Source organism: Podarcis melisellensis, assembly GCF_964234715.1.
Source record: "Podarcis melisellensis genome assembly, chromosome: 10".
Classification (NCBI taxonomy): domain Eukaryota; kingdom Metazoa; phylum Chordata; class Lepidosauria; order Squamata; family Lacertidae; genus Podarcis; species Podarcis melisellensis.
Genome location: NC_138542.1, coordinates 58,015,618 through 58,040,838, shown reverse-complemented (window position 1 = coordinate 58,040,838; position 25,221 = coordinate 58,015,618). Strand labels below are relative to the sequence as shown.

General features: G+C 41.9%; 1 protein-coding gene across 13 annotated transcripts in view; it reads right to left on the bottom strand.

Moving 5' to 3' along the window:
• The window catches only part of ERC1 (ELKS/RAB6-interacting/CAST family member 1), a 165,845-nt gene that overhangs the window by 93,391 nt on the left and 47,233 nt on the right, over positions 1 to 25,221 (bottom strand). For 9 of the 13 annotated variants that reach the window (XM_081926820.1, XM_081926818.1, XM_081926819.1 and 6 more), the window contains 4 exons: positions 24,179 to 24,319; positions 22,111 to 22,251; positions 19,452 to 19,487; positions 16,352 to 16,545 (listed from right to left, as the gene is read on the bottom strand). In XM_081926820.1, the coding sequence (XP_081782946.1) occupies positions 16,352 to 16,545; positions 19,452 to 19,487; positions 22,111 to 22,251; positions 24,179 to 24,319 (512 nt within the window). The remainder of the gene's footprint in view (positions 1 to 16,351; positions 16,546 to 19,451; positions 19,488 to 22,110; positions 22,252 to 24,178; positions 24,320 to 25,221) is intronic. The other 4 variants (XM_081926817.1, XM_081926822.1, XM_081926825.1 and 1 more) reach the window with 1 other exon arrangement.

Genomic DNA, 25,221 nt, shown 5'->3' with positions numbered 1-25,221 from the left:
GTTCCTCACTGATGCTGCTGATTATTATTACTATTATTACAATTTAGTACCTACCCTTCACTCTAAGGTTACAACATTTAAAACACAACATTAACTTAAATAAAATTCATATTGTCCCAAGATGAGTGTTCTAAAATGTTTGGGATATACGGGTGGAATTTGAAGTTGTCCTATGCTACTAACCTTTTGGATGGAATCTGAAGACTGCATAAGCATGCATCTAAGTATGTCCTATATCTGGCTGATTCATGCAATATTTGGAAGGCCACCCAATACAGACATATAAGGCAATTAATATCATGCTATAAGCTGATTGAAGAGAAAAGCAGTTATGGTACTCTATATATTCACAACCCCTGCTTTTGGTCTTGCTTGTATGTTTAATTTGTTATTATTTCCAGAGGGGGCTCAGTCAACCCCTACCATTACATATTTTAAAAATAGCTTGAGGCAGAGTGAAGAAATAGAGGATATATAAGAGAAGGTATGGGCTATATACAATAATCTTATCATTGATTTTTACTTTATATGATTGAAGACTTTAATAAACTGTTGGCAACACGGGCATGTACTGAAACAAATTGACATATTGTCAGGGAACTGACATCTAAAGCGCCGGAGGCGCAAAGGCTCACTGAGGGTGAGAGAGCAGTAGCAGCGGAAGAGGGAACCAGTAGAGGGCGAGCAAGAACTCCAAGGGAAAGTGAGTCGGAGGGATGGCTCAGAGACGCTTCAAGCGAAACCAGTGGGGAGGTCTCAGGACCTCCTATAGGGACACCCACACCTCGACGGAAACTGTCACGCCGAGAGGCCAGACGACGTGTTTCCGTTAAGGAGCTTTTATGTTGGAAACGTTTCCGAAAGCAGCCACTTTCGGATTCTACTAGTGATTGACGCAGCCATGCTGGAGGGGCTCCGTCACAGGCAGAGGTTTGAAAGCCTGATCAAACTCTGAGGGACTTGCATTTTACGCACAAGCAGCTCATCGTCCCATCACAGCAATCCGAAAGTCTCCGAAAGCCAGCTTGTGCAGGGAGAAGCATCATGAGCAATCCAGCCGGAACCGGGGAAGCAGGAGCAGCTGGAGGAGGTCCAAGCCTGGAAGAAAGGTACAGGGCGTTGGAGATCCAGTTGGCGCTGCAAACGGCGAGGCTTGAGGAGAGGAGGGCTCAGGATGCAGAAAAGGGAAAGGAGAAAACCACCCCGCTCGCCAGAAAGGTGCCAGGATTGGTGCAGAAATTCGGGGGGGATCCCAGGAACTATCATGCCTTTAGAACAGAGATGCAATACGCTCTAAACTTGCAGTTTGATGACTTCCCCGATGAGGAATCGCGAGTGGCGTATGTGATTGGCCATCTCGAATCCGGGGCGAAAGATTGGGTTAGACCCCTGATGGCAGCGAATAATGAGATCTTAAAGGACACGAGGAAGTTTTTTCGTGCCATGGACCTGATGTTTTCCAGCGATATTGAGCAGGGGGTGGTGCGAAGGCAGTTAATGGCTTGCCAGCAAGGAAGCAGATCTGTCCGTGAGTACTGGACTGAATTTACCATGTTGATTCACAAATTGGGGTGGGACCTATCGGCGGAGCCCATCCAAATGCTTTTCGAAGAGGGGCTTTCTTCAACCGTCAAAGATGAGCTTTCCCGGGGCCCCAGGGCGGAGTCTATGGACCAGTTAACCAAATCTGCGCTGGCCATAGGAGCGCGCCAGGAGGCGAGGGCTATGGAAAAGCGGGAAGAGAAAGGAGACCGTTGGAGGGAGTTCCGCATTCCAGACATTCCAGAGCCACCTTTCCCGCCGGCAGAGCCGATGGAAGTTGGAACAGCGCGGGCGCGCGCAGTTTCAAATCCCAGTGAAGGGCGGAAAAAGGAGGGAAAGAGCGCCAAGAGATGTTATCTCTGCCAACAGCCAGGGCACTTTGCCAGAGTTTGCCCACAAAGAAAGGAATGGCAAGGGATGGCAGGAGCTGTTGGGGGAAAGGAAGAGGAAGGCAAGGAGCAAGTAAAAGCCAACGCCTGGCTGCCACCGTTGGGGCACAGCAGCCAGGCCAAAGAGCAATGAAAGTGCCCATGCCAGAACCCCCCAGACCCGCTTTAGTGATAGAGGTGTTACTAGAACTGCCAAACGGACACCCACTAAAGGTCAAGGCGCTTTTGGATTCAGGCAGCTCCTGTAATTTCATGAGTAAGGAGTTTGCAGCTGAGCACCAGATACAGACTATCCCTTTAAGTAACCCCTTGCAGGTGACTACGATTGACGGCAGAGAGCTGTTGGGGGGAGAAGTTAGCCAACAGACTGTCCCGATGATAATGAGAGTGGCAAGGCACACCGAACAGATAGCGTTTAATGTGGCCATCCTGGGAGGAGCGCCCATCATTTTGGGGATGAGCTGGCTGGCGCTACACGATCCGCTAGTGGGCTGGCATCAGAGGGTGGTCTCCTTTGGGTCAGCGCATTGCCTAGAACACTGCAAGGAGGGGAAGGTTTCGGGAGGAGACAGAGTCACCCTAGCGGGGATGGAAGTGATGGACAAAGGGAAGGTGCCCCCGCAATACGCAGATCTGAGCAACGTATTCAGCGAAAGGGAAGCAGACAAACTGCCACCGCATAGACCCTTTGACTGTCAAATCAACCTACTCCCAGGGGCCCAACTCCCAGTAGGCAAGCTGTACGCCATGTCAGACAGGGAGATGCAGGAGCTGAGGGAGTTCATTGACAAAAACTTGAAGCGAGGTTTCATCAGAGAGTCCCGAGCGGTGGGGGGCAGCCCAGTGTTCTTTGTGGACAAAAAGAACACAGACAAACCGAGACTGGTGTGTGACTTCAGGGCCCTCAATGCAGTGTCGGAGCCCCTGGCTTTCCCTATGCCCCGAATTGATGACATTTTGACCAGAGTAAGGAAGGGAAAGATTTTTACAAAACTGGACCTGCGGGGGGCGTACAATCTGATACGCATAAGGAAGGGAGATGAATGGAAGACCACCATGTTTACCCCGTTGGGAGCCTTTGAATACCTCGTTATGCCCTTCGGTCTACAAGGGGGCTCCGCGTGTTTTCAAGCTTTTATAAACCACGTTCTGGGACCTTTGCTCTACAAGAATTGTGTGGCCTTTTTAGACGACGTGTTGGTGTATTCAGAAAATGAGGAACAGCATGTGAGGGACGTTCGAGAAGTGTTGGGCAGGCTGCAAGCCAACCAGCTGTGGGTGAAACTGGAGAAGTGCCAGTTTCATACCAAGGAGGTGGAATTCCTGGGGTACCGCTTGTCAGACAAGGGATTGGCCATGGATCCAGGCAAGGTCCAAGCGGTACTGGAATGGAAGACACCGAAGACCAAGAAGGACGTGCAAAGATTCTTGGGATTTGGGAACTTTTATCGGAAGTTCATCAAGAACTTTGCCCACTTGACGGCGCCCATCACCGACTGTCTCAGCAGCAAGAAGAAATTTGTTTGGACGGCAGAGGCGGATCGAGCCTTTGAAGAACTGAAAAGGGCTTTCGCCTCGGAAGAACAACTTCTGCATGTGGATTTACGAAAACCCATGAGAGTGGAAACAGATGCATCCGACCGGGCGGTAGGGGCGGTCCTTCTTCAACCGGGGAGGAGTGCGTCGGAGTGGAGACCGTGTGCCTTCTTCTCGCGGAAGCTGAATAAGTCCGAGAGGAATTACACGGTGTATGACAGGGAACTACTTGCCATTCACGAAGCATTCCGGAGGTGGAGACATTTATTAATTGGAGCACAACACAAGGTGCAAGTGTGCACCGACCACAAAAATTTAGAGTATTGGAGAACAGCTCGAGTGCTCAACCAACGACAAGTGAGATGGGCACAGGAATTCTCCAAATTTAACTTTGAGATTTGTTATGTGCCAGGCCCAGAAAACGTCAGGGCGGACGCGCTCTCACGCAAACCAGAATATTGGGAAGGGGAGGGGGTGATCGAAGAGAGACATGTCATCCCGGAGGACCGCTGGGTGTGTGGGGCGGCGATGGTGGGGCAACGAGAACTGGTGGAGGAAACGGAAAATGATGAATATGCCCAGGATAAGCTCAGAGGTCTCAGGGGGGAGGGCGAGAGCCCCGGAGGTTTTGAGGAAAGAAATGGGGCATTGTATTACAAAGGGGCACTGTATATACCCGAAGGTGAATTGAGGGGGAGAGTACTCAAGCAGTTGCATGATAGCCCCACGGCGGGACATTTTGGGCAACACAAGACCATGTGGTTGGTTACCAGGGAATTTTGGTGGCCTAAGGTGAGGGAAGATGTAAGGGAGTATGTAAGAGGGTGTGACCAATGTCAGCGAGCCAAAGGGGAAAGAAGGGCGCCGGCAGGGTTATTAGAACCTTTACCCACACCAGAACGGCCTTGGGAAGCGATATCAATAGATTTTATGACGGATCTGCCAAGGTCCAAGGGGAAAACAGCCATCATGGTAGTAGTAGACCTGTTAACTAAGATGTGCCACTTTGTAGCATGCTCACATGCAGTCACAGCGGAAGAAACGGCGAAGTTGTTTGTGGAACATATCTTTAGGTTGCACGGGGCTCCCTCGAGGGTGATCTCAGATCGAGGCAAACAATTTACTTCCAGGTTCTGGAGGAAGCTCATGAGCTTGTTACACGTGGAAGTCAATTTTTCAACTGCCCGGCACCCTGAAACCAACGGGCAGGCGGAAAGGGCAAATGGCATTCTTCAACAATATCTTAGGTGTTATGTCAATGACAGAGAGAACGATTGGGTCGAAAAGTTGGCGTTGGCAGAATTTGCCTACAATAATGCGGAGAATGTGTCCACAGGGATGAGTCCCTTTTTGGCTAATTACGGGTGTCACCCCAGGGCATTTCCAGGGGAAGGAGGGGAGAGATGGAGCGTCCCAGCGGCTGAACATTTTGTAGAAGAGATGGAAGCCATCCATCAGCAGCTCCAGCTCAACTTAGAAAGGGCTAAGGCACAATATAAGAAGCAGGCAGACAAGAACAGAAGGGAAGGTGAAACCATAAGGGTGGGGGATCAAGTGTGGTTGTCAACCCAAGGGTTGCCGTTCAAAGGGGGTTGTAAGAAACTGAGGCCCAGAAGATTGGGACCCTTTGAGGTGATTCAGCAGGTCAACCCGGTAGCTTTCAAACTCCGATTACCCAATCACATGAAATTGCACCCAGTGTTCCACAGGTCGTTACTGTCACCATACAGGGGAGGAGGTGAAGGGGAGCACGTCAGGGGACCAGCCTTGGAAGAGAGGGAACGCCGCAACCATGTAGCGGAAATCCTCGATTCCAGGTGGAAGGGAAATCAGGTGGAGTATTTAGTGGCGTGGGAAGGGGAACCGGAGTCAGAAAACACCTGGGTAAGTGCGCAGGAAGTCAATGACGAGGTTTTAACAGAAACGTTCCATCAAAGGTTCCCGAGGAAACCTCAGCCGATAGCAAGGTTTAGGAGGGAGTATTTCGGCACCACCGATGAGGAAGAGGAAATGGAAGGGTTCGCGGAGTCGGAGTTGGAAGAGGGAGTGGACTCTGATGACGAAGAGTACCTAGAGAGTAGGAACAGCAACAAGTGGAAGGAAGTGTTCGCGACGTCGGAAGATGAGGGAGGTTCTTTCAAGGGTTTTACCTCCTCACCGCCAGTAGGAGAGGAGACGGGAGGGGGTGAAGGGGGCCCTGGAGGGGAGGTGGATGTCAGGGAACTGACATCTAAAGCGCCGGAGGCGCAAAGGCTCACTGAGGGTGAGAGAGCAGTAGCAGCGGAAGAGGGAACCAGTAGAGGGCGAGCAAGAACTCCAAGGGAAAGTGAGTCGGAGGGATGGCTCAGAGACGCTTCAAGCGAAACCAGTGGGGAGGTCTCAGGACCTCCTATAGGGACACCCACACCTCGACGGAAACTGTCACGCCGAGAGGCCAGACGACGTGTTTCCGTTAAGGAGCTTTTATGTTGGAAACGTTTCCGAAAGCAGCCACTTTCGGATTCTACTAGTGATTGACGCAGCCATGCTGGAGGGGCTCCGTCACAGGCAGAGGTTTGAAAGCCTGATCAAACTCTGAGGGACTTGCATTTTACGCACAAGCAGCTCATCGTCCCATCACACATATCTATGTTCTTAGAGTTGACAAATTTAAATGTAGTTGTGGAAATGCCTCCAAGTGTGAATCTGGGGCCTGTTTCAGACATTTAGAGGGAAGTCTTTGGATGGGAGGAGGAATGAGGGCTCATTTCCCTTCTCCTAAAGAAACATGGGACAGTATTCACTCAAGGTGAGCCCACTGAAATTAATGAACATGACTAAGGTCAGTCCATTAATTTCAATAGGCTTACTATCACCCATGCAGGGTGCAGGCATCACAAAGAAGTTCATAAACATGGCCATCTGATTTGTGCAAGTCTTCTCCCTAAATAATAGGATGGTGGGGTATGATGATATACTGATGTTATGGCAGAATGACAAAGAGATCATATTACACTCACTGGTCTTGTTACCAATATGGTGGAGGGGAAAACTGTGAAGGCTCTTTTGCCCCTGAGCTTTTGAGCAGTTACATACCTACATACATACGTACATACATACATCAAAGAGACTTTGCTCTTTGCCAAAATATTTTGAATTATTACTTTCCAAGTGTTTAGTATGCTAGGTGACATGTGCCTGAGTAGCTTGACTTGAGGCATCAGTCATGGCAAGACCCATACCTCCTTGAAAATGTGCAGAAAATTTGGGGCCAATTTCCAATTTGATGACCCACTTATGAAGCAGTTGAATTTGAGAATAGCACAGAACCAGAATATTCAAACCTTGTGAAAAATTTGTGCATGTGTGCATTTGCACATGCATGCAAGACTGCTTACTTGGCCAGTTAGCTGCAAGACAATTACCATATTTTTCGCTCTATAACACGCACCCGACCATAACACGCACGTAGTTTTTAGAGGAGGAAAATCCGTAGGCATGCCACCCGTAGGCATTCCCTCCATAACACGCACAGACATTTCCCCTTACTTTTTAGGAGGAAAAAAGTGAGTGTTATGGTGCAAAAAACAACAACAAAAAACGGTATTTCATTATAAACTCAGCATGGTAAGTTTATTAGTGTTGCACTGAGACCATTTCTGCAATATGAACTAAAAATCAAAATATTTAAAAGGACTTTGGCTTTCAAATGTGCTGAATATCAGTAGGCCAGTACAGTAGCTGTCCTTAAGATATAATAAGTTACTCTAATTCTGCTATATGCATTTCAGACTTAGAAACTGCAACTATTTGTACTTAGAAAAAGCAGCTGAAAATTTTTTCTCTGGAGAATAGAGATGACTTTTAAAATTAGAGCCTTTACACCATTTCCTTTTTTATAAAACTCCTTGACAATTATACCATTTCATTGCAAACTTCTGGCACATGCCTTTAGGGCGAACATATGTTCAGTATTGCTCATGTCTAGCTGGTGAAATGCGATAAGATCTCTTTCCTGCTGGCTTCTTACCCAACTAGAAATTAAAGCACTGTTTTGCTTGGATTTTTTTTTTTTAATTATCCTTTATGGTCTTTTGCTCCAAACTATTTCAGACCTGACTGGAAACATACCTGGCTAGAAGAACACTGGGATTTGCCAGCCCTGTCTTCCATGTTTCACCATCTTCCCCCATATGGCATTAATAAAGCCACATGCTAAATTTTCTGGGGTTCTATGGCACACTCAGGATATGAATTACTGTAACAATGTGTTTTTAATTTTTCTCCCACTAGAGGCGATGAAATCAGGTAGTGTTACTGTTATTCTTGCTTCCCAAGTTTATCCTCCTCTATATATGGGTAAGTGGAGTTATTACCAGTGGGGATGCTGATCAATAGCTCAACACAGGCTTTTGTTGTAAGTTTGGTTATACAAATATTTTTGGAACTTTAATAACTTCCTTTTGATTATTCTTGCAACTTCCAAAAAAGAAACATGTGTAACTTTGGCATAACAACCAGAGTGCTCTTTCTGACAACAGCACAGCACACCATAATATCCTAAATTAGAAATGCATCCCGCAAACTCAAAATTTTGCAAGTGTTTAAACATACATAAAACAAGTATGCACAAGTTCAAAACTAGCCTCTAAATGGTATACTTCCCCCTCAAAGCAGCCATCTATATTTGCATAAGCATTGAAAACAATGTCCCATACAATCCTTATTTGAAAAATATGGGTACTGATCCGCTAATTTATTACTCTCATACAATGGGATTATTTTGCAAACAGCCACAACCCGTAAGTATAGGGCAGATTTAAAACTTCTCATCAAAGACATAAAACACACACAATGATTAAGACGCACAACCAAAGCTCCTGGGTCTTCCAATAGTAGGCCATTCAACTGATTTTCCTATTACAAAGAGAAGTACCACTCAGGACTCTCTTATTTTCAGGTACTGGCTCTAAATGACAAAATTGACTAAAGTTTTAATGTCAGGTCAAAATGTCTGCCCGTGCACACAGATAAATCAATAAGGTGTAGAACAAGTGAATTCTTGAAAGATGTGGCAACACGCAGACAGTATGGATTCAAGATGGCCCATAGCCACTGTTGATACAATGTACACACGCCTCATTGGCCTCTCCCTCACCAGGCAGAAGATGGAGAATCTGAACTTGGATGAGGTGACACAGAGGCCACAATGCAGATACTCAGCGCAGGACTGGAGGAAGCCAGCCAATGTGCTGACTGTCCCACTCTCCCCTGCTCATCATTTTGATAAGAATTTGCTAATGTCTGAACAAACAACAGTAACTACTGCCAGCACATCCAAGTTTTGTGCTATAAACTACTCTGTAGTCCAGCTCTCCTATATAGAGTAAGATATTTCTGATCCCATCTTCTAGAGAAGAAAATTGGGTTTCAGTGTTTCACTACCTCAGCTGTAGATGTACCTCTCTAATAAAATTCTTAAATTAATATATACTGACCTTGAAGTGAGGCTGAACCAAGCAGCAAATCCAGGGTAGGAAATGTGAAAGAGAAAGTTAGAGAAAAGGTTAATGAGGATACACTCCAAAGTTAAGACATCAAGAAAAGTGACAAAGGAGCAGCACAGCATCAGAAAGCAAGACAAGAAAGAAAGGCAAGGCTTTTTCAACCAAAATCCTCCATTCTGGTAAAATTCCCAGCAACAAAAAGAATTATTTACAATTTTTTATTTATTTAATTTCTATGCTGCCCTATACCCGAAGGTCTCAGGGCGGTTCAAACCACCCAATTAGATTACACCATTCAACACATAAGGAGTGCTTCAGAAAATGCCTTCTTTTTGATTATTTTGTTTCCTTTCTTGGAGCAATAGTGTAAAGACAACTCCAAAGTTTGCAGGGATCAAACTGGAAAGCAACTGTCTACTGCTTGAGAGAATATTTTCTGGAACATAGATGTTAGCAAGATGACAGTTCTGGGAAATCAGACAACTTTCTTCAGGCTGCCTCCCTCTCAGATTTAAAATTTATTCCAAGAAAATATCTTAATTTATCTCAACAAGAAGGCCAAAATTAATCAAATCAATACACCACAAGCCTTCATGTGTTGCTCATAAAACTTTAAGAAAATCCAGGAACTACTTATGATTTTGTATAAACTCTTTAAACACCTAAGAACATTTTCAAGCTTGCTGTCAAGTCAGCTATATTTTAAGTCTATATAATGAGGTGCAATCTAAAAAACAATAATGAACATGCTACTTCTAGTCAGTTCCCTCCAACACTATGGACTGGGAGGCATGCTAAAGACTACCTGTTGGAGGTTACTGCACAGCCATGGGCCTCAGGAGTTCATTATTGCCTTTTTGCTTTAATTCTAACACCCTGTTTTCAGAGTTATCTATGGTCAATTTCACTGATAAATATGAGATTGACAGACAAAATCAAAGCAGCATTATCCTTCATCTTCTTGATTTAGCAAGTTGCAAAGAAAGTTTTGTGTTGTTTTTACAAGCTAAAATTATGGCTATTTAGGACAATCATTCAACCCAGATCATGCTCTTCCTCATCAGGAATAATATACTGTTCCTCCTCTCCAAGACAATCATGCATGTGAGAAACAGATCACTAAATAACATATAAATGTTCAAGAAACAGTCGTGGTAACCTCTGAACTGGCTCTATCTTAAACGTACTCTAGGAATGCAGTACAAATATTCGGATCCAGAAGTGACCACCAGAATTTTGACTTACTAGCAAAAATATGTCTTGAGTAAAAGTTAAATTCTTATTTGCTCTCTTACTCAGTTTTACTCAAGAGCTTCCCGCTACATATAACTGTAAGCCAGTTTAAGGCTACTTAAAAAAGGTTATATCCAAAACCATCAGGTTGATTTGGGCGTAATGCACATTTGTTTCAAATCGATGCACTGCCTCATTTCAAAGTCATTTCAATGGATTAAATATACCAACTATACAAATTGCTAAAAACTGAAGACTGCCACTTCAAAAGAAATGTGATTAGAAACATAGTGGATCTGATACTTGACAGACCACCATTAATGATGCCAGTCAATTCAGCTAAAAAGTTACCTGCTGCTCTGAAAGTTAACTTTCAAATGCAAGTTGTCATCTTTAGATACATTTACAACAAGAAAACAGATTTTAAAACAGCTGTGTTTCAAAAAAAGTTAGCAGCTTAGAACCTACTGATTTTGGGTCAGTATTACACTGCAGCTACTTACTATTTACTCTAATATCTCAGAGGGATTGGGGTAGGGAAAGTATAGAAGTCAGGAAAGGACAATGAAACGTCTACTTCAGATTATTTATGACCAAATTTATTTTTCCACTGTAGAAATGTCCTTTTTTCATTTGCCAACATCAAGGACAGGGCCAGAAATGACTGATGAGATGTGCTTTATTCAGTTAAATGTCAAAGACCTCAGAGAGAAAAACTAAACATTACCTAGTTTGTTTTCTACAAGACTTTGTATTGATACCAATTTAATACTGGGCAACAAAAATATAGCAGGCACTGGAAGCTTGTGACCTGGCAGTTCATCAACTAGCCAAAAACCCTGCTGGTTGCTTTATACATTTAGAACATGCCTTGAATTGCAGAGCACCTTGGAAACACTCTGTTTAAATGTACAACATCCTTTAAAAAACCTACATCAGTGAAATTGACTTAAATACAAAACAGCAAGCAACTTCGCCAAACAAAGCAGGCCTGAGCAAGCAAGATCAGTTAGAATGAGGCAACTCAAATTACAAAATAATGCAACCATTATTGCAAGCAACGTTTTTCTCCAAGCACACATGCTACCCGCATTCCTTACAACATTGAGAAGCAGCCTCCAAACTTTAAGTGTATACCTTTGATACAATGTGTTACAAAATTGAAGGAAAATGGTACATAGGGTGAAGTGATGCATTTCTAAATAAAGTTTGAGCAAAGTTCAATAATTTCAGGTCATTTCACTACTTCAATATGAGATGACACAATCCTCAAACTAGCATTTTTAAAATTCTGTTTATTTTGGGAAAGTCTTCCCTCCAGTCCCCTCCCTGGCTATTTAAGTCAGTGTGCTTAAGACAAGCAGTCTTCACTGGATTCCCTGATCAGAACATCACTGGAGCTGCAATTGCAGTTTCTCACAGTTACATGGGCAGAGTCAGTATTGGGCCCATCTCGAGTGGCAGATGAGGGTTGGATTCTTAGACCAGTTGGGCAGGAGTTTGGGTATCCCCCAAGGGAGCCTGGGGGTGCTTCCTGTCCAAATACCCAAAAGGGACAGAAAGGCCTTAGTATCCTTACTAGTGATCGGGGGACGGAGGGTCTCTGGATATGAAGCATGTGAATAGGTGACCCGCGACAGTGGCCAAACCCTACTTCTTATCCATAAACCAGCAGGCAGGCTGGTGGATTACAAGATACATACACAATGCCTATGCCCAAACCTGCATAAATCTGTAATCAATAAAGTTGTGGCCTTATCTGATCCCAGCACTGGTGCCTTGTGTCTTATTTTATATCTTAACTGCCTGTTCACCCTCCACCCCTCATGGCTTCACTTGCACCCGGGCCCGCAACTAGTTATAAACAGCTTATTAAGGAAAGGTGAATGATGGTCACCCTGAAGAGAATGAAAAGTACGCTCATACAGGTTTACGTGCCTGCATTTGTGTAGGGATCAGTATCAAAGGCCCTGTTCTCTGAGCTGCCAGCAAGAGCTGTTGGGTTAACAGGGCTCACTCAGTGGTGACCCCATACCCCATGAAGAGACACAGGGTATTATCACGACTATGTGTTTTTCTTTTAATTAGAATAAAATCCTATAAAATATATTTTTTATTTTAGTTCCTGATCAGTTGGATTGTGCTGTACTAGAAAATATATATATAAATGGATCCGTAAACCATCTTATGGGGCAGCGTGCCTCCAAAGACAAATTAAATAAATATTTAAATAAATAAATAAGCAAGATGTTTCAGAGTTGTGTGTTATCTTTCAGTATTCTCATTCTAATTTTAAAACACACAAAACAGGTTTTATATAGGTTTGAAAGCACAATTGAGCCAAACAGCTTGAAACTGAAATGGTCTGAAAGTAATGGAGCTATAGTGAAGGAATTCACAGAAATACAACCACCAAAAGAAGAGGAGGTCAAAACACAAGTCATTCAAAACTGCTGATAATATGATACCAGCAGAACTAGTGCTCTAAGTTGTATTCCAGGGTCTAAAAATGTTGCATAAATCCAATTAATGTGGCACATTGGCAGACATACACACACTGACTACAGCAAACCCCAGCAGAAATTACAGCCAGTTAGCAGAAAGCAGCATTCCGCCAGCAAGAAACAATAGCCTTGTAAGAAACTCACTTTCCTAAAAAGTCCCATACAAAACCCCCTACAGGCTGGGGTGGAGAGACAGACACCTGGTAGGGGGAGCATATTCTGTGCGAAGCGTGCCTTCTGAGAAAAGGCATGGCCAAAAAACCACAGGCACAAAACAACCCAAGGGAACCAGGAAAGACAGAGAGGGAGAACACAAAAGAAACATCAATGAAACATTAGATGATTGTGGGATGACAATACATAAAGAGAGCAAGTAATTAGTAAAAGGAACTAGAAAGCCAGACATTTGATACGTGAACAGAACTGCGTAAAAACAAAGCCATTCACAAATTGGGTGCGTTCTTCATTTGATTTTCAACTTTAATCTATTGAAGTGTTTTCACCTGTTCAAAAAGAGCTAAGAACCAGCCTCTGATGATGCAATCCTAAACACATTGAACAGGGAGTAGCCCCATTGAACATAGTGGAACACTTGCAGGATTGCAGGCGCTTTGGGGGCCCTGAAGTTCTTAAGGAGGGGGCCAGGCTCCCTCAATATTGAGTGGTGATGTGATCAGTGCATTGCACAACATGGTGTATAATAAATAATAATAATTATTTATTATTTATACCCCGCCCATCTGGCTGGGCTTCCCCAGCCACTCTGGGCGGCTTCCAGCAGAATATTAGAATACAATGATTCATCAAAAATTTAAAGCTTCCTTAAACAGGGCTGCCTTCAGATGTCTTCTAAAAGTCTGATAGCTGTTTATTTCTTTGACATCTGATAAGAAGGTATTCCACAGGGCAGGCGCCACTACCGAGAAGGCCCTCTGCCTGGTTCCCTGTAACTTCGCTTTTCGCAGGGAGGGAACCACTAGAAGGCCCTCGGCGCTGGACCTCAGTGTCCGGGCAGAATGATGGGGGTGGAGACGCTCCTTCAGGTATACTGGGCCGAGGCCATTTAGGGTTTTAAAGGTCAGCACCAACACTTTGAAATGTGCTCGGAAACGTACTGGGAGCCAGTGTAGGTCTTTCAAGACCGATGTTATGTGGTCTCAGTCACCAGTCTAGCTGCCGCATTTTGGATTAGTTGTAGTTTCCAGGTCACCTTCAATTGTGCCTGGAAATGTACTGGGAGCCAATGTAGGTCTTTCATCACTCTTTCAATGTAGTGCTTCCATCACTCTTTTTGCCATATACTGTATTTTCTTTTATTTGTAGGAAGCAGCTGTGGAAGAACTCATTGATAGCATCATCAACTAATTTCTTCTTTTTCTCTCATTTATGGAGTGGCACCCTGGTATAGAGGCAGTCGCTAGTCTGGCTCCAGCAGGAAAAGCTATTTCTATCAGCCACCTTCCCTATGGTAAGGTACTAGGTGTATAAGTACAAGCTGCAGGGGAAGCTAATGCTACAAATGTGGTGTGTCTCAGCCAGTTAGTTAATCTACTGGTGTCTCCTGTACAAATTAAAAACATATGTTTCAGAATAATCAACTATGCTTTTAAAAGGTGATTTTTCTTGTTATCTCTTACAGATTGGAAGAATGTGGTAACAGAGGAAGATCTCAAATACTGTACATGTTTCCTCCAATTTGAAATGGAACCATATTATCTTCAGTTTCAACTGGAGAGTAATAAACTCTATTGAGAATTCATCCTTCAAGACTGCAGGTTACACTCAGAAAAATGAACAACCCATTTACAGTTATAGTACAGCAGAAATTCTGAGAGAAGACTAACAAAGCTCTCCATAATGACTGACCTTGGAAGAAGTTGAAAAGAAAGATGGTGGGATTTAGAAACATTTTAAATGTAAAAAAATGACAGGAAAAACTCAAAAGATTATTCCAAGGTTTTCAACCTCTATAATAAGGAAGGTAACAATATTTTCAACAGTGATAGAGAATTCTGCACAGATTTTGAGGTTGAAGGAACATCCAAACATGCATATTGGTAGGATACAGAGAAATGCAAAATAGGACCAAAATCAAATACTGGTGGAGAAAGTTAAATTTGGGAGAGATCTATATAAGACTGACAAATTAAATTTCAAGAATATTATGTAAAACTTCTGCAATTCTATTTCAACTGTCCTAACAGACATTTTGGAATTCAAAAATAAAGGAAATGACATATTTTTCCCTTGTGGCCAACAGAACACCATTAATGGAAATGTTCAAAGTTTCATTGAAAAATAATGAATATTGATTTTCAAAGCCTTCTACTGTTTCAATGAAACAGGAATAGATACTATCCAAGGTAACAAACTTGAACTGGTAATCCAGCTGTGAGGCTTCATGCAACTTAATTATCTGTGTGTTCCTAATGAATTGAGAATATTGTTTTGGCACCTTTGAGTAGATTCTGCATATCAAAGAAGATAAAAATGTGAAGCAGTAACACCAAGTATTTACAGATGTGCAAATTCTCCCTACAATAAATTCTCTTAATTATATTCTCTGGAGTTCTGAGTAGATTTCTTTATACAAATGCCGCCCATAACTATTAAACACATTCAACATCTAACTCAACATTGAAATATTAAGTCAGATGAACAAATTTTGGGCAATGAGGGAACGCCAAGCAGCTACTGCATTTCAAGAATTAATATATTCACCAAGGAAAATTCTACTCAGGTGGTGGTCTTAATCTATGTGATTTTCCTGGCACTTGACAAAATGCAGTTGAATCCATATGAAATAATGTTAAGGAAACCCATTCCGGCAAAAGAGGAAAAGTTAATGCACCGCCAAGAAATGAACCTCCATATTATACCTTTCAAGGCAACTGTTGGTCAAACTGTAAATAATAATTATATGTCACTCTTTTAAAACGGACTAAGAGTTTACGACTGCAGTTCAGGAGAAATTTTAAAAGCCTAATAAATGGCTAATAGTTTTGTTCCATTTTCCATCTAAGGTGTTGTTCCCATGACTTCTCCAGTGACCCAACTGCTAGCTGTTCAAATCTAGTGGGGATATTAAGTCCTACCTAATTTCTCTCCACAGAAAAAGATGGGCTTGGGGAAACCACATTACTAAGAAAGTATTACCAAGAAGAGCATTTTTAGCTGTAAGATGCCTTGAGTCTTTGTCAGGGAAAAAGGAGAGGTGAAAATAAATATGTCATAATAATATAAGAAGTGGAAATCCTGTTTCAAAGCTACTAAGTGGCATTCTCTTGTTTAATTTCATATGGCTGCAGAACATGTTCTCATATAGGCAGAATTAGTCCTCACATCAAGTTGCATATTAAAAATGCTTAGTATTATCTGTGGTACTTGTACTATAGTAAATCATATAAATTTGTCAGGTTCAAGTATGCATGTACAGTACATGAAATGAAAGCCAGCTTCACTGAGCTACCATCGTTTCCTACAATTGCACTTTTGCTCCTAATATTTAAAAGAGATCCCAGAAACATCAGCATACCTTTTGAAATAGGCAGGGGGGCAGCAAAAACCCTTAACTAACTTTTAGAAACTCCCCCAATGCCCTGTTTTGAATGACAACAAGTTGAAAACCTGATAACGGGCTTCTCTCCCATACCCTTCTCACCTTTCTAGTTCTGCTATCTTCTTGTCTTTATCATTCTTCTCATTCTCCATCTCTTTCAGGATTTCTAGCAGACGGTCCAGTTCAGCTTGAGCCTTACTGGATTCTTCCCGGTAGCGAGCCACATCTCTTTCCAATTGCTGAAATCGGTCACTCATCTCTGGACTGGCCCTAGCCTCCAATGCTGCTTCATGAGCCTGCACAAAAAAGTATCCCAAGAGTTATTCTTTGTATCCATATTCACATTTGTAACAGAAAACATTCTGTTCCCAAGACACGACACAAGAGTCCTGTTATATCAAACCAAAGCTCCATCTAGTCCACCATCTTGTATCCAACTCTGACCAGTCAGCTTGTGAAGAACATGCTAACCCTGGAATCTCTTACCTTATTGCTTCTCTATCTAGTGCCAATGACTGAGATGTTCTTGCCAGGAACTTTACCAGGGCACATTCCAAGAATCATCTCAAATGCACAGGCTTAATGGGGAGGGACAGGCATCCTTTCCCACTTCTTGCCTTCTTATTGTTAATCAACATTTCTCTCTATGTGCAATCTACACCTCAGTCAGGCAACTCACTCCACTGAGCCCCAGACCCTTTGCTGTTACTCATGACCTACCTGATAAAATAAAATAAAAAATCCAGGAAGGCCTCCTGTCCCAATCTGTCACTTCCCAATGATCCTAAGAAATGATGCAGTGGAGCAGGATAGTGGGAGGAGAGCAGAGTTTTGATACTTTTTCACAGCAGGAAAAAGTTGGAAGTGGTGCTTGCCAGTGTTGCAAGCTTCAGGCATTAGAGGACAGGTCTATCTTTGGACATGATCGCTGTCTTGGGGAGGCTAGGCCCTGGCAGTGACTGGCCCAAGGTCACCAAGTTACGTTCATCACTGATCACAGATGCGAACCCATATCTTTTGCTACTAGCTCATGCATTTATTGACTTCTCTTGGGGTGGGGGACAGTGGCTTTGGAATTTCTCTGGAGGGCTGTGAAGCTGTACATTTAAAAAAACCCAAAGTAGATTTCACTAGCCTGAAGTCTGTTCACATCTGTTGCAAATTATTTATTACTATTAAAAGGGAAATATAAACTAAATGTGGGTGATTTTCTTTCCATAATCTAAAGTTCAAGGAGGAAAATAGCAGTTGTTCCATGTATTGATTTTATCTACACCAGAGTTTCTCTTCTCTTATTCTTTTCTTCTTTAATGCATAAATGTTGCTCTCAATGGGAATGAATATCAACTTGCCCACTTGCGTCTTCCCCTACTTCCCCTTTGCCTTTCTCACAGCTGTCACACACTGAGTCAACATCTACTTAGAGTTATCCACAACAATCCAAAGGTCACATTCCTGGTCAGTTACTGTCAGTTTAAACCCCATGAGCGTATATATAAAATTAAGATTTTCTTTCACCCTGGCATACACCACTCTACCATTGTTTACAGTGAACTGCATTTGCCATTTTACTGCCCACTCAATTTGGAGAGGTCCTTCAGGAGCTCTTCACAATCTCTTTTTGTTTTAACAACTGAACAAATCAGTATTGTCAACAAGCTTGGCCACCTCACTGTTCATCCCTAAAGTGTCAGTACTGATTCTTCTGGGCTCCACTTTCTACATCACTCCATTCAGAGAACTGTCCATTTATTCCTACTCTCTTTTATTCTGTTACTTAACCAGTTCCTGATCCACAACAGGACCTCTCATTGTATTCCATGACTGTTACATTTACATAGAAGCCTTGGTTGAGTTACCTTGTTGAATGCTTTTTGAAAGTCCAAGTACATTATGTCAACTGGATCACCTCTATCTATATGCTTACTGACACTCTTAAAGGTAGGTTTATGAAACCAGACTTGCCCTTGCAGAAACCATGCTGCCTACACTTCAGCAAGGCTTGTTCTTCTATATGCTTAGTTATTTTATCTTTAACAATATTTTCCACACGTTTTCCTATCAAAAAAGTTAAGCCTATTGGTCTGTAATTTCCAGGATCCTCCTTGAATTCCTTTTTAAAAACTGGTGTCGCATTGGCAACTTTCCAGTCCTCAGGTATGGAGAAGGCTGATCTGAGGCACAACATATTTTTGTTATAGGATTACCATTTTCACATTTGAGTTGAATTCTCAGGTGGATGCCCTCCAGACCCAGCAGTGTGTCAGTTTTCTTTTTGTATATTAAGTCTAGAACTTAATCTCTTATCACCACTATTTGCCTCAGTTCCTCAGACTCCCTTCCTGCAAAAGTTAGTTCAGGCACTGGGATCTGCCCTATATCTTACCCTGTGAGGACAGGTAAAAATAATTAATTCAGCTTCTCAGCAATCTCCTTACCCTCCTTTAGCACACATCCAAGAGTCCAGCTTCCTCCCTAGATGGTGTCCTGCTACCAATATATTGAAAGAACTTGCTGTTGATGATCTTAGTCTTTTTAGCATTGTGCTGTGCAAATTATTTTTTAGCACCCCTTACTGTCTGCCCACATTTATTTTGCCAAAGTTTGTGTTCCTTTGTTCTCTTCATTAGGGCAAGGTTTCCAATTTTTGAAGGAACTCTTCTTACCTCTGATAGCTTCTTTAACTCTGCTCATTAAGCATGCCAGCATCCTCATGTTACGTTTCCTGATCTGCAATATACACTCCCAAGGATTTTGGATTTCATAGACACATAGAATTGTAGGGTTGGAAAGGACCCCAAAGGTCATCTATTCCAATACCCTGCAATGCAGGAATCACAGCTGAAGAATCCCTGACAGATCCTCTGTTTAAAAACCTTCAATGAAGTAGAGTCTACCACCTTCAAATTTGTTACAGCACTCCTATACTTGACATATAAAAAATAGGATCTGAGAAATACAGATTAGAAAAGCAACTAAGCAGAGAAGCAGAAAGGTAGCAGAACTATAAGCTGATTAAATAAAAAAACTAAAACAAAGCAACAAGGAAAGTCCACATCCATTGTCTGACCTAGGCATGACAGCCTTGAAATTTTTCACTGTCTCCTGGGAACGGAATACAAAGACACAAGAGACTACACATGCAGAAACGGCACAATCAAATGGGGTTGGCTATGGCCTTCCAGTTTGTCATAACACTTACTGGCTTGGATGGGTGACTCAATAAGACTTCAGGATGCTAAGGAGAAAGACAGGAAAAGAGGGGAAGAATTGGGGAAAGGAACAGTGCAAGAGAGAGAGAAAAATGTAACACAAACAATCTACAGAAAGATGTAGAGACATTCATTGTAGGAGAAAGGGAGCTGATTGTAGATTTAATCTGCTGATTTAATCTGAAGTAGAGATTTTAACCAAATCCAGTCTTTATTTTCCCTTTAATGGATTTTTCTGCTTCAGTCTTTGGATATGTCTCTTTCGGGTAGTGAGCAGAAGTCTGGATAACCATTGGCTGTACAATACATTACATACTTAAACCAATTAACAGCTGGAAAGCTCCTTAGAGAAAAAAGCCTTAAGCTGACTAAGGCAGCACCGAGCTATGATTTCATTGAACATTTAAATAAATATAGGATGAAAGGTTTCACCTCCTGATGGGCTTGTCCCCCCCCCACTCAATTTAAAAATGCCAGCTCTGCTGAATAAGTTCAGCAACCTAAATATGCGAGTGTACTATACCTCAAAAATGCTGTAAAAGATAACTTGATGGATCTACTCAGTATCTGAATGTATGAATATTTCAATGTTGCAACAGCTGTATTTAGAACATATACACATATTAATGTTTAACGTTCAGAGCAACAGGGTTCATTGACCAGGCAAACCTAGTGCAGCTATACACTGGGAGCAACACTCTCATGACATACTTCAAATGTGATAGTGGAACATGAATCTTCCTACAATGACACTGAACGCAGAAAGTTGTAACATCTTGAGCGAGGTTATTGGTCCATGTATCTCGGTCTGACTGAGATACAATGACTGAGATACAATGACTGAAAAGTAGCTTTCCAGGATTGCAGCCAAACCTGGGAATACTAAGGATTGAATCTAGGAACTCTTGCATGTGCTCTATCTAGCACTGAGTACATATTCTCTGCACTATAAATATAAAATGTAACAGCTAATCTGTCAATGAAAGGTAACACACATGATCAGTAGCTCTGAATGCTGACTGCACAAAGTTAGTGAGTGAGAAGACCAGGCTAGAAATTTATCCCCAACATGCAAGCTTTATAAATCTCCCCCCCCCCATGTGAAAGCTTACAATGTAATGCAAAAAACAACTACAACCACCCACAATTCTACTGTAAGATGATATGTTGAAACTCTTCATAGTTTATCTGCTGGTGCTTCTCCTTTTTAGAGAGTTTCTTCTTTCCATAACTGCTGCCAGCTTCATTTGCTTTTGTTTGAGTATCTCCAGAAGTTTAGATTCTTGTCTTGACAATTTCATCTGAATGCTTTGTGGCTTACTTTGTGGGAATCACAGCAGGCCAAGAGAAACTCAATCACTATTGCTAATGGCTCCAAGACAATTCCAGCAAATGGCTGAAATCTATCTTACCTCAAACGCTCTCCAAATGGCTAGTGCATAAAGATTTGAGATTTACTGGCTGGGCACAGTCAAAGTTTTTGATCCATCGGCGGAGCCAAATCAGTCTCTTTCCTTCTCACAATCACTGTGCCCTGGCATTTAAAATGGCATTCTACTGGTTGGTGGGAAGTGAGGCAGACTTAGTTGCTGGAAGACTCTGGCAGGTGGAAAGAATCAGGCTGATCTCCGTTCCTCTCTGATGGTAATTAATTATTTCATGTAGCCAAAAGCGGGGGAAAGGTTTGCATTTCAGACCAGGAGTATTTACATGAAGAGCTCTAGCAGGTTATTTGCATCTCTTTTTGTTAAAGCAACTGGAATAGGCCCAGGCATGGGAAATGCTTCAAAAACTAAAAAACTAAAACAGGATTTACAACAGGACTAAGAACTGAAGACAAATCTCAAATGAAACTTATTCCAAGACTTGTGGAATGGAAAACAAATATTTAAAAGCATCTCCACAGTGAGTAGCTGCAAAAATGAATATTAAATATTTTCTATTAATTAAGATTACTCTTCCACTATGCTTCTTCTCCAATTAATGGTTATTTCAACTGCTTTTTTCCTAACTTAATTACAATGTGAATGCATTCCCTTATTCCACAACTCTCATCTCCTTAGTTTAGGAAGTTTAACTGTTTTATTACTTTGATGCTTTAAGATGCTCTTTTGCAGTAGAATTTTAGCCCCTCCCCATCTCAACACTTTATGAACTAGCTCTGTTATAAATGCCTTTGCATCCATTCAAATAACTAATGTTTTCCTAGTTATTAGAATTTTGCTGACAGAATTTATCAGTCTATTTACTTTCTGTATTGCTTTGCATGATACAAGGAAACAGGGAGAGGAAGATACAAACTTCTGGATATGATGTGTGAGAGAACTGGCATCTCTCTTCATCTCATCAAGGGAAAATGTGTGAGCTATGTATACTATGTCCAAAAACATGGAAAAAGCACATGAATCACACATGTATTCTCTATTGTCACTTTCTTGCTGTGTGCAAAAGTGGCTTGAAATGAACCTCAATCACTAATGCAATCATCCTACACACTCTTTTTGAACGACAATGCTTTCTTGATCCCAAAGTAATAATTTATTATCTAAAAATTGCAGGAGAATATTTGCAGGGAATGATAAAAAGAAGGGTAAGTCTGAGAAAGACCAGCAATTTCCATTTGAAAGGATAAAGGTTTCTAGTGTTTACCTTTTTCAGCTGAGAGTCTAGTTTCAGGCATTCTTCCTTTTTCTGTTCCAAGGCAATTTCTAATGTCTTTAACCTAGAGTCTTTCTTCAGTCCTGATGATGCTAAAGATGATGCATGCTCCTTCAAATCCAGTAATGAAGTCTACAACAAAGGTAACACGTGCAGCAGCATGAAGAACAAAACTATACTTTCCAGCTCTAGCACCAATATTTTGTTCCCAGTCTATATATCAATTACATTTTGTTTTCTGCTCTGGATCAATACATTTCTTTAGAAGCTTATAAGCATCATATATGAAAACCTCTTTTTTCAATGGAAGGGAGTACTTCTAAATGTGTTAGATGAAATTATGTCTCATTTGAAGAAAAACAATCAGCTACTAACTTCACACTGTCACTGAGCTCAGTTCCAAAAGGGATAGCTATGCTGAATCAAAGACAACAAGGAGTCTTGGGCCCTTAGAAACCAATGAAGTATATATATATTGATTTTTTTAACACAATTGCCAGAGTTTATTTTTTCTATTTCCATTTTACATAACAAGATTTCAATTCCAGCTGACTGCATTATTTTTTTATTTAATCCATATGCCAAGTGTAAAAGCACATTATGATCTGTTGAACTGGACTCTTATTCCACCCTTTAAGGCACCACAAGACTCTTCAGCCCTTCCTCCCTTTCCCCTTTTCAGTGCTTCTGTTCAGGAGTCCGGCGATTACTATTCCATTCCTCCTCCCCTACAGTCAGTTAGCATTCTGTGTCCACTGAGCATGTGCAGAAATCACTGGCTTGCTTTCATCGCCCCCCCCCCCATTGGGTTATTATTTTTGGGGATGGGGAAAGGGACAATGCCCAATCCCAGTTGCATTTCATTATTAAATTTTGCCATGAATGTCTATGGGCATAATACAGAAAGACTACTTTCACACCATCCATTTACTATGGAATAGCTGTGCTTTGTTCACTCACTTATCACAACATTCCCCTCTCATCCCCCACCCAAATTCAGCTTCACTGTTCCCCCACTCATAAAATCTGACTTTTTCTCTCTCTCAATTGAATAAAAGTGCAATTGTAGCCTACAGTCACTTCCTAGACTGCTGTAGTCCAGGGATAGGAAACCTGTGGCCCTCCAGTTGTTGTTGGACTGTAACTCCCATCACTCCCAATCATTGGTTTGTAGCTCTGTTCTCCTGTTTCAACTGCTCCATTCTATTCCCCCTCCTATTCAGCTGTCAGTTTTCCCCAATTATTCACCACCACCCCAAATTCTCAGTGTTCCATGCCACTAGATGGGTCTCTTTTGGATGTGTATATTTATATTTATATATTTATATTTATATATTTATCTGCATGCATATCTATCTATTTATCTGCATATCTATATACACACATACACACACACACTTGTACATATCTCTGAGTTAACCCAAGTTGGCAATGTATCTCCCTCATGCTTGGTTTTTGATTTTGGATTTATAAGTATCAGCATGGGAAGACCAGAAGCAGCATTCAAGTGTCAATAATAAGTAGGGTCCTGCAACAAAATGTTATAGTGCGAAGTGTTTCTCTTCAAAATTCCAGCATGTACAGACACACATACCCCAGCAGTAGTCAGTCAGCATGGCAATGATTGCAAATGTGCCCCCACTGAGCATTTGCACTCATCAATCACCTGTTTCAGGTTTCCCCCCTCTGTTCTGTTTCCCAATAATACCCCCAATTTCCCTTTTCTGCTGACAGGCACACTTATGCTCAATCCCAGTTACATTAAATTTTTCAATGTTTTAGTATCCATTGATGTCTATGTCTAGTGACCAATCCAGGCAATAAGATAATGTCAAATGTTGAAAATAAGCCGTAAATTGCAGTTTTCACCAATATCAACAAACACATTCTAGGTATCAGCAATATTAAACTTCATCTGATTTTCCATGCATATTCATTTCAATGTCTGTGTTGTACATTTCAGTTTTTAGTGGATAAAATTGCTGAGAGAATCAAGAAAACTACCCTTCTTAACACGAAGATTCTTTACGTTATATGCCTATAATATATATTGGTTAACCTCTTTCTCAGAAAGATCTCCTTGCAAGGCGCTGACTTTCTCTTTCAGGTCTTTAACATCTTTTTTATAGTTGTCAATCTCCTCCTGTTTTTCTCGCTCATCTCTGTCGCGCTGCTCCTTCAGGCGCTCAATTGTACGTTCCTGACAAAAACAGAGCACTCTGTCAAAAGAAATCCATTTGGCTGGACAAATGCTTAATTCTGAGAAGGTCTATGCATGCTTACTCATCGACACAAGCCACACTGAGTTCAAATGAGTCTTGTTCCCAAGGGTACATAGTGTTGCAGACTTAAATAAATTTCTGTAACCTTTCACTCACATAGTTGTTATACAAATTAAACACATGATAGGTCTTCGCTAAACCGTTTCCCTGGTAGAACAAGATCCACACCAATCATGTCACAAAGACAAGACATTCATAGAAACTGAAGAAGTGATAGAGCAGAAATGCTGCTTCTGACGTAGTTTTCACAAGCATGCAGTATAAAGCTAAACAGATCCCTTGCCATCACTGTCCCCCTCCCGATAGAACTTATGCAGAGCACCAAATAAAGAAGTTTGTGCAATTGCTGCACCAGGATGACACTAGTGCCAGGGTAGCCAACACAGTATCCTCCAGATATTGTTGGACTCCAGCCCTCATCAGCCCCAGACAGGGTAGCTAATTGTCAGGGATAATGAGAGCTACAGACCAGCAACATCTGAAGGGACCCCATTGGCTGCACTAATCTATATGGGCTGTTAATCAGAAATAAAATAGACCAGAATCAAAAATGCAACCTACAAATATGGAAAGACATTAGAGGCAAGACATTTTGAAACACAGAATCTCTGATTAAATTCAGAAGCAAACTTATAAATTCATTTTGGGGTGACTACCAATGCTGAAATCCTGTGATCTGTGGTGTCCTCCTAGGTGGCAAGGATAATTTTACTATGCCCAGGAGATGCTCACAAACACAAGTTACTCAACACACAGCAAAATTCACTTCACCACCCAGCACTCTAAGTGACTATGAGGTAACCGTTGCCATACAGTGATT